We start from the raw sequence: 9,496 nt of genomic DNA, 5'->3' as shown, positions 1-9,496 counted from the left end.
TACTGGAACTCCTCACTCAAGTGTGGCCAGACGGCTGAGCAGACACAGGTCGGGGATGCCTTCAAACAGAACATCACTCCACATGGAAATAGGTGATGGATCCGCACGCCCGGAGCTTTGGCTCCCGCCTCGGAACCTCATGAACGCACACGGACACGTACAGTGACACTGGGACGTTTGGGCATCCTGGAGACAACTCCCTGCCACTGTTAATAACCACCAAGGGAAGACAAAGATCAGCTGAGGGGTTATTCCCATAAGCACTGTCTGCTGTTTAACCCCCAGCAGCTCTGCAAGGAAAGGAATCGCAGGTGTTTTCCACCGCAGGAGGCAAAAATATTGACTGACTTCATCAGTCCATCCATAGGTCTTGTTTCCCAACATCAGCCCAGCAAAGTGACCTTAAGGATCAGGTGCCAAAGATGCTGCACTGCGCTTTGGCTCTCCATGTGTGTAGAGACGCTGGAATCATGGAATCACAGAAGGGATTGGGTGGGAAGGGACCTTAAAGATTATCCCGTTCCAACCCCCTGCCATGGCCAGAGACACCTTTCACTATCCCAGGTTGCTTCAAGCTCTGTCCAGCCTGGCCTTGGACACTGCCAGGGATCCAGGGGCAGCCACAGCTTCTCTGGGCAACCTGTGCCAGGGCCTCAGCACCTTCACAGGGAAGGATTTCTTCCCAATATCCCATCTAAACCCACCCTCTGGCAGCGGGAAGCCATTCCTCCTTGTCCTTTCACGCCAGGCTCTTCAAGTCCCTCTCCAGCTCTCTTGGGGCACCTTTAGGCACTGGAAAGGGCTCTAAGGGCTCTCCAGAGCCTTCTCTTCTCCAGGCTGAACATTCCCAGCCCTCCCAGCCCGTCTGTGTAATGCTCTAGCTCTTGGAGCACTTCCTGGCCCTTCCTGGCCTCCTCTGGACTCCCTTGAGGATCTCTCCATCCATCCCAAAGTCACCCCAGCTTGCACAGACAGAAGCTGCCTACAGGAGGAATCTGCCTACAGGAGGAATCTGCCCTAAGGGAAGGGCACACACAAACCTCACCCCGTTGGAAACACAGGGCCGGGGAAGAGCAGCCCGACCTCCCAGCGCTGCTGGAAAACATTTTAGCTGAGGAAGGAGCTTTGTTTCACTGGAGACAGCAGCTCCCCCTTGGCTTTAGACAAAACCAAAGGCAAACCCACTGTTTAGGGGCTGAATAGAACAGTGTATTTCAGTCCTGCCCACCTCTCCCGCAGGGAACCGACAGGGCGCTGGGTTCAGACAACTCTTCTTAATGAGACAGAATTCTAGAAAATGGGGGAAAACCCGTCCCCTTTCTTCAGAAGTCTTGGGAAGGTCACTTCCAAAGCCAGAACAAACAAGGCCACCCCTTTGCCTTTGGTTTTTCCCCAAGGGAAAGATGGCTCTTCCACCTTCTAACAGCCCTGACACTCATTTCCCATCACCGGTTACTCCGTGGTACAAAACCTTCATCAAAGTACTTTTAGTTCAGAGTTTAGAAGCCCCATCTGCTTCCTTGTTTACATGAGCTCACACCTTGGAAACTGTCACACCTCGGAGCGCAACCAAACTCTTCTCAAACTCCATGCGAATCCTCTGCCGTGATTTGACACATCACTTTACAGGGATTTGACTCAAAGTTTTCAGCTGACCATCCACTTTGCTGATGCCAGTTCGAGTCTGGGGAAAAACCCTCAAGCCAGACTGTTTTTCCATGCTTTTCTGTTCTAATCTAAAGGATTTATAAGCTTTACTACAAGAGTTCAAATCCACAGGCAAGTACCTTAAATCAAATTATATCAGCAAAATAACTCTTCTTCTCATTCACCCCATCACTGATTCTGGTAGGAACATCAGGTGGTAGAGATGCAGTGTGGAGCAGGGAAAGAATTAGGAGCACTTTCAAAGATCTGTCTATTGACTGACAAAAGATCACACATAACCAACTTATGCTTTGCAAAGCAGGATAAAAATACTCAGGCCCATCCAAACTACTTCTTACGCTAGATGTGGCTGATCAATAGCCCGGCTGAAAAATGGACAAGCCACTGTAACAAGAAATACAAGTTTGGAAAAGGAAAAAGAAAAGTCCTGAAACCACAGAACTCCTGAAGCTTGGCTCGCTCCACTCTAATGTGCTCCTCCTGACACTTGCAGCAACTGGCTTCTCTCTTGCCGTTCCGAGAGGAACTCTATTTTGTATAGGGATGTAGACGTGTCTGCATTTAGACACCATCCTCAATACAAACCTCCTCCATTGCTTTTTTCTGACTGGAGATCCTTGCTACTGGATACGATGGTGCTGTTTATTGGGAAGGGTTGCTCTGATGCCGATCACAGCACAGCACAGCAGGAGCTCCCTTTTTGCTCCCTTGGGCTACTCCAATTCCTCTTGGGTGATCTCTGAAATACTCTTTATCAGCTGAGGGCTGACAAAACACACAATGTCTGATTAATCACCCTTCTCTTCTCCAGCCATGACACAAGAGCTCGGTGCACTCAGAAAACAGTTTTCTGAACCATCCTATATAATAACAATCAATGCCTTGTAATTTCTGCCATCTAGATGAGGTCGCCATTGAACAGCTCCGTGTCCCAAGTGCTACCCAGCAGGGAGGGAAGAAGAGGAAGACAGGATCACAGCAGCCACTGATCAGTCATTCACAGGCATCATCACAAAGAAAGAGGAGAGAGTCAGGAATTTCACAGGCTACTCTGTTTCAGCAGCGCATCTCATCCTCCTCTTTTTAGATCTCTACTGATCACTACCTTCCAGTCCCTTCACAGTGCTCTCCTAATCCACATGAGTAACTAAGATGCAGAATAAGAGGGGAAATTTCTTCTGACCTCCAGTCACCTGAGAATCAAGCACATAAGAGAAAACCTCCGCCCTACTCTAAGGAAGGTGTTTCATAAACTCACCTGTAGCTAAAGCTATTCAGAAAGCCCACACTACCAGATGCAGAGTAGTAAAGAGCCTCTTAATTTGCTAACCCTGGAGAAAAGGCAGCTTTAAACAAACTCTGCTACTCCCACTCTCTCTCCTTAGAACTTCAGGTTGAGATGCCTAGGACCAACTAAAGAAAAAAGTCATTTCATTCATGCCCTGGTCAAGCATTTCACACCCCCTTGTCCCTCCCAATCTACCAGCCAGTCAAACACAGAAAAAGCAAGAGACCCGTGGTAGGCTTCCAGTGGAAATACTGGCAAAATCTTCTTGGACTGCATTATTTGAAGGACCTGAGGTCAACTCACTGACTGGGAAAGACTTTTACTGCTCCACTTAGCCTACCAGCTCAGCTCAGCTCAGCAGCCTCCCAGCTACCTTTAGCTGCATAAGCACATGACCTGCAACCAGAAAGGCGTGAATCTTCCTTAGGAAGGAAACAGACACGGGGAATGAAGAGTGGAGATTAGTCCGCACTCTTAGGAACAGGCAACACCAACCAAACACTCTGTGGCAATAGCATGTGTCTAGAAGCTCTCTACCTTCCAGTCCACCTCAAGGCTTTGGGACTTGTGCTGACTTGCACAAAGGAACCCACTCCACCCTGCAGCAGTGGGCTCCTTCTTTCCAGCCTGGATGGAGACATGTCCTGTATTTTGCAAGCATGTCCAGGTGTTCAGAATGGAACATGCTGATCATGATTAGCACCTTAAGGCACACAGCTCTTCCTTTCTCAAAGTATGCTTTGTGAAATTATAGGCAGTGCTATCCCCACCTTTCCAAACAAATTACCCTCCTTCTAATTGCACTTGCCTTCAAAATACTGCCACTTCTTCATTTCAGACTATGCTTCCCTCAGAAGGATGCACAAAAGGTTAGAGTAGCTGCAAGCACCTGCACCTGCAATTTTCAAGTAACTGCATCTTCAGAAAGGCTTCTGACAACAGGCCATTCTCTGGACATGAACATGGCAACGCTGAGGCAAGATAAATGACTTCGCTACATCTTACAGCCCAGATGTTTAAGGCCAGAGAAGACACCACCAGCTTGTCCTGATACTTCTGCTCATCCTCTCTGGTAGGGGCTGTACAGAGAACAACACAGTTTTAAATTCTAACTCAGTTTGTGCTTCACTGATGAAGGAAGCAGGAAGAAAGGGAAAGGGACTTCGCTTTGGAGCAAATGGGAATTTTCTTGTGGATTTCAGTGTCCAGGATGTAAACCAGTAAGGGATTTTCTTCAGTAAATCCAAAGGACAATTGGCTACAGAAACTCGTATCTTGACACTATTGATAAGCGCTGACAGTTCTCTGGCTGTGACTTATTTTATTCAAACCTGCTTTCTCCGAATGCACATCTGACAGCAGGACTTGCTCCGTTCAGCCTGCAGCAGTTCCACAGGAAAGATGTTGTGAAATTGGCCACACATCTTCGCAACGCTTCCACTTCAACATTTTTCCCACTATGTTCAAATGTATTTGTCAGCTTCCTAAGGAGTGCAGTGTCCATAACATAGGAGACGAGACTTTCATGCAAAAATTGAAAGACCTTGAACTGGAGGAACTCTGGTGTAATACCAGTGCCAGATGGCATGGGTGTGAAAAGCACATTCACATCGATACTGACAGGCTTAGGAGAGACACAGAGCAGGGTGAGCTATTCCCAAAGAAGGTGAATTGACAGTGCAAAGGAGAGTTAATACCAACCAGCTGCTCAGTTACTTTATCAGAGCTGCCCCTGTTTTCAAGGCCTGAAAGAACAGCTCAGTGCCAGAAAGACATCCAGATCATTTGGCTATGCTTGCTCTTATGGAGCACTGTTTTCAATTTCCATCCTAGTGGGGTTGCATACTACTGACCAGTTAAAATCAGCACCTGAGCTGCACAGCAGTATTTCAGTGGCAACACTGGACAGCTGTAGGTTCTGCCCTTCCCCTCTCCCAGCATGCTCCTCAGACACACAGCACACTTGCACCAAAACTCACAGCCACACCCACAGTTTAACCACCTGCAATAGTTTTGGCCCTGGCCAATCTAGCCCTGGGTGCATTGTGCAGCAAGAAGCCATGGGGGCCGTGCTTCTCCCTGACTCCAAGCATCGCTCCAGAGGCCACACAAGCTGTGCGGTCAGGCCGTAAGGCTCAATGGCACACAGAGATCAAGTCCTACCCACTGAGAGCACATGTCCTTGTGGAAGGGGCTGATGAGCGCTGGAGCAAGGGAAAGGGCAGGTCTCTGCAGCTGGGGGCAGAGGAGAGGGGAACAAAGTGGGTGTGTGTGTTTGGGGAGAAGGGAGCAGGGAGGGTGTTCTCCTCCTTCCACAAGCTGGGCCAAAGGGGCTGTGGTGGGAGCAGTGCCTGCCCAGCAGAGGAAGCAAAAGGCAGGGACCCCAGCGAGCACAGTTCCCTCTCAGTGGAACAGCGAGTTCTGCTGTTGGCAGCGATCCTCCTCTGGGAGGTTCCTGCCTGCTCTCCTCACATGGAGCTGCTTGTTCCTGTCCCTTCAGAGGCCTTCCCTCTCTGATGTGGGCCACAGCAGCTTTCTTTCCCATGCTCTGAATGAGGAGGGGCAGGTTTGAAGCAGCACTGGGAGGATTAATTAATATTTTAGCTGTTTCAACCATCATGACTTCTGGTTGCATTCATGAGACAAAATTAATCCCCTGCTCTAGTGAGTTGCAGAAGTGCAATACCGAGATGTGACTGCTGGACACAATCACCGCTTGAGTCACTTTGTCATTTTTTCAGGTAGCTGCAATGGATGGACGTTCTCTAAGAACCATTGGATTAAATATAAAGAAGGACACTTTTCAGGCAATTTGAGAAACTTCTCTCCTTTTATTGTTTTTCCTAACATAAATATCTGGATATTACTGAAAAGCAGCCAAGCAACTACAGCAGTGTAGTTTAATTGCCTAAACTAAGGGTAAGTTTACAAAATAGTTTACCCACTGACAATACTAAAGGGCCTCTTGAAGCATGGATAATATATCCAGTTCCCATTATGAAAACTTGGACTACCTATTCTTCCATGGTAGTGTGACTTAAAACTACCTGTTGTACTTTCATATACTAAGAAAAACTACATCCTTAAAAAACTACAATAAGTACAGCTTACTGAAGAATTACATTAAGTCCCTAACAGGCTCTTTTTTGGACTTGGAGGTATGCCAAGCAACCTCTGTCAGTTCATAGTCTTCTGTAAGGATGTGCAGGTGGAGCCAGTTTCTGCCTCGTAGACGCAGGAACATTGCAACAGCACCGTGGTAAACTGAAAGGTGAAGGGCAAGGCCACGCAGAGATGTGTGTCTGCACAATGAATTAATGTGCCGCAGCATCTTCCTTCCGCAGGAACAGGAAAGCAGCTTCAGGATTGCCAGTGAAAAAAGCAAGAATTATGCAGTGCTCACGTGGCTGCCATCAGGTGGGAGCCCCCCCAGCACAGCTCTGTGCAGGGAATTCCTCTCAGTGGTTGGAGAGCAGCATCCAGAGGCGGAATCGCAGCTGACCGTAAGCTCGCATTGCCTCTGCGTGGGCGGCCGGATCTCGGGCCAGGTGCTCAAAGAGGTTGAGCGGCTCGACCGTTCGCATTGCCGGCGGCAAGCTGATCTCCGCAGGAAGCCTCTGGTTGCCCAGGACAAAGTGCTCCAGGCGTTTCAACTGCAGGCAGCGGCGCAGGTATGCCATGATGTCCCACAGCCGCCGCGCAAATTCCCTCCTGCGCCACTGGGACAGCGGTACGGTGGTCAGCACGTGCATGACCACAGTCTTCCAGGTCGAGCTGGAAAAACCTGTGCCCCTCAGGATGCAGGTGAAGAGCTGCAGGCATTTCAGGTGCAAGCTCTCACACGGCACCTGCCTGGCGACGTGCTGGAAGAATTTTGCCTCTGCCACAGCGTACGTCTCAGGCCACGCTGTGCTTGCGATGGAGTCGGCCTCGGCGGGCTGGCTGCTCACAAAGATGCTGGAGCCGCCTTTCTGGGCCTCTGTGGGCTGGCTGACCACAAAGATGTCGGAGTCCCCGTGGCGCACCCCAAACAGCATCTCCACCATCAGGCTCTTCTTGCCTTTGCTCAGCCGGAATTGGCAGGACCGGCTGCAGGGCTGAAACACCAAGTGCCATGAGTACGACTGAGGCAAATGCAGCCACGAGCATCTCACCAGCTGGTAGAACCAGTGGGAGGTTTTCTCCACGTCCAGGTAGGAGCCGGTGCAGAGTGTCTCTAGGAGGCTGGGCTTCTGCTTCCGCCGCAGCTCCTCCTGCGAGTGGTGCAGGAAGCACAACAGCTTCTCGCCCAGCTGCTCCCTCTCGCACGTGCACACCAGCTCCACACGGACGCAGAAGGTCCTTGCTGCCATCTGCCCTGCACTGTTCAGCTCCAGGTGGAAGGCGTGTCCCGGTGGGGGATTCAGTGGGACCAGCACGCGGTACACCACATCCTGCTCACGGGGACTCCAACCCTCAAAGGCACTGCCCACCCCGATGGCTTCTTGAGGCACCGGGTAGAAACTATTGCTCACGCTGTCAATAAAGACACGCGTGAAGCTCTCCATCAGCTCAGCTGCCACTGAGCGACCTCTCTCCACGTCCTCGACAGGACACTGTATGCGATCCACTAAAAGGATCCCTCGCTTATTCCCAACGTCACAGGCGTCTTCTTCCTCTTCAATTCCACCACTGCTGCCTTTGTCCTTGCCAGCACCACTGCCTTCTTTTTCACTGGCAGCCACATTTCCACCTTCTTCTTCCTTTCCATCTTCATTCTTCTCGCCTTTCACATTCGCATCCCTGTTTTCCTGATCCTTCCCATTCCAATCAGTGGCTCTGTGTTCACTGGAATGACTGTCTTCCTTCAGCTTCATATTGCTGCTTTCTCCTTCATTTATCTTATCAACACCTTCTTCAGTTGAAGCAGCATTGCCATGTTCCTCTCCATTTCCATTTTCATTCTTTTCTCCCTTCCTATCGGCAGCACTGGCTTTCTCATCTTTGTCTCCAAGATTGCTTTCTTCATTTCCAATGTCCTTCTTTTCTTCCTCAGTTGCAGCAAAACCACAATGGTCTACTGCATTCTCACCATCACGGCTGTCTTCTTGTCCTGTCCAATCACTGCTTCTTTGTTCACTGGCATCACTGCTTTCCTGCACTTTCACATCCGCTTTTTCTTCCTTTCCATCTTCACCTTCACGTACGTCATCGTTGCCTGCTTTCATATACGCATCATCGGTTTTTTCTTCATTTCCATCTCCTTCTTCTTCCTTTCCAGCATCCTTGTCTGGCTCCACCTTCACATCCTTGTTTTCTCCTTCATTTGCTTCATCTAGGTCTTCCACACCTCCAGTAACATTGCCAGGTTCTTCTTCATTTCCTTCAGCAGTATTGTCTCCTGGCATATTCCCATCACTCCAGCCTTCATCTTTCCTTGCGTCATGGCCATCATCACTTTTAACATCACTGTCTTTCTTCAACTTCACATCTTCATCTCGTTCATTGGCATCATTGTCGTCTCCTTCATTTGCAGCCACAGGACTGCCTTCTCCTTCATTTCCGCTGCCACTGTCATCTGCTTCCACAGTCACATCAATGTTTTCTCCATCTCTCTCGGAATCCAAACTGTCTTCTTCCTTTTCTTTTTCCTTCTCCTCTCCCAAGGTCTTGCAGGAGGTCTGGTCCTTGCCGCTGCTGTTGGTTTTGCTGGCTTCAGGACTCCTCCTGCAGCTAAACCACAGGCCCAAGAGGAGCAGGAGTCCAGCAAGAGCCCAGAATGGCCACTGCTGCAGGGCACCAAAGAGCAGGGCTCCCCAGCCCTCGTCCTGCTGCTCCGGGGGCCCTTGCTCCAGCTCCTGCAGCAGCCGAGCCATCTCGCGGTCGAGCAGCTCCTCACGCTCCTGCATTCGCCGGTGCGTGGCCTCATCCAGCCCATCCCCAGCTGGCTGGGGGTACTGGATCAGGCTTTGCACGAGCACGAAGAGCAATGACAATAAAGCCATGGTCTGCAAGAGGACACACAGAAGGGGTTCAGTAGGGCCGGAATGGAGGCAGCCAGTGCAGGGCAGGAGCCACGGGGATGTGGCAGCAGGAAGGAGAGGGCCCCCAGCAGCTGGCAGGAGGCAAGGCCTGCACCGCTGCCCCAGCAAGCACCGAGCCTGAGCAAGGCGCTCCCGCCAGGGGCTGGGCCCTGGACGCAGGGACAGAACACACGCCCCGGGTGCCAGCGCTTCTGCCCCAGCCCTCCCCCAGCCCTGCCTCCCCACCGCCTGTGGGCACTCACCGCTTGCCCAGGCTCTACTGGGGGCAGCGTCAACCAATGGGGCCTTTTATAGCTGCCCCCATTGTGACACGGCCCCTGTGCTGTCACAGGCCCCAGAGCGCATCACAGGCCAGCCCCACCCGCCATCCCCAGCCCGGGAACTGCTCATGGCCCTGGGCACCCAGAGCCTCAACAGACACAAAGTGCAGACCCATCAGTCGTGAACCTGGGAACCCCAGAGCTTCCCTGTACAAAGCAGGCACAAGTGCCCTCCCACACAAACCCTTGTCAAATAT

The 9,496-nt window shown here is 50.9% G+C and overlaps 1 protein-coding gene across 1 annotated transcript; it reads right to left on the bottom strand.

The window, feature by feature from the left end:
• Positions 1 to 6,414: 6,414 nt before the first annotated feature.
• LOC309585618 (inositol 1,4,5-trisphosphate receptor-interacting protein-like 1) lies at positions 6,415 to 8,940 on the bottom strand (the record flags this gene model as incomplete). Its single annotated transcript, XM_082303554.1, has 3 exons — positions 6,415 to 7,688; positions 8,061 to 8,153; positions 8,658 to 8,940. The coding sequence occupies 3 exons, from the start codon at positions 8,938 to 8,940 to the stop codon at positions 6,415 to 6,417; spliced, it is 1,650 nt and encodes a 549-aa protein (XP_082159680.1).
• Between the last annotated feature and the right edge of the window lie 556 nt (positions 8,941 to 9,496).

The sequence above is a fragment of the Coloeus monedula genome, assembly GCF_965178545.1.
Source record: "Coloeus monedula genome assembly, contig: HAP1_SCAFFOLD_81, whole genome shotgun sequence".
NCBI lineage: Eukaryota > Metazoa > Chordata > Aves > Passeriformes > Corvidae > Coloeus > Coloeus monedula.
The sequence above is the reverse complement of the archived record's forward strand: the minus strand, read 5'-3'. Positions and strand labels throughout refer to the sequence as shown.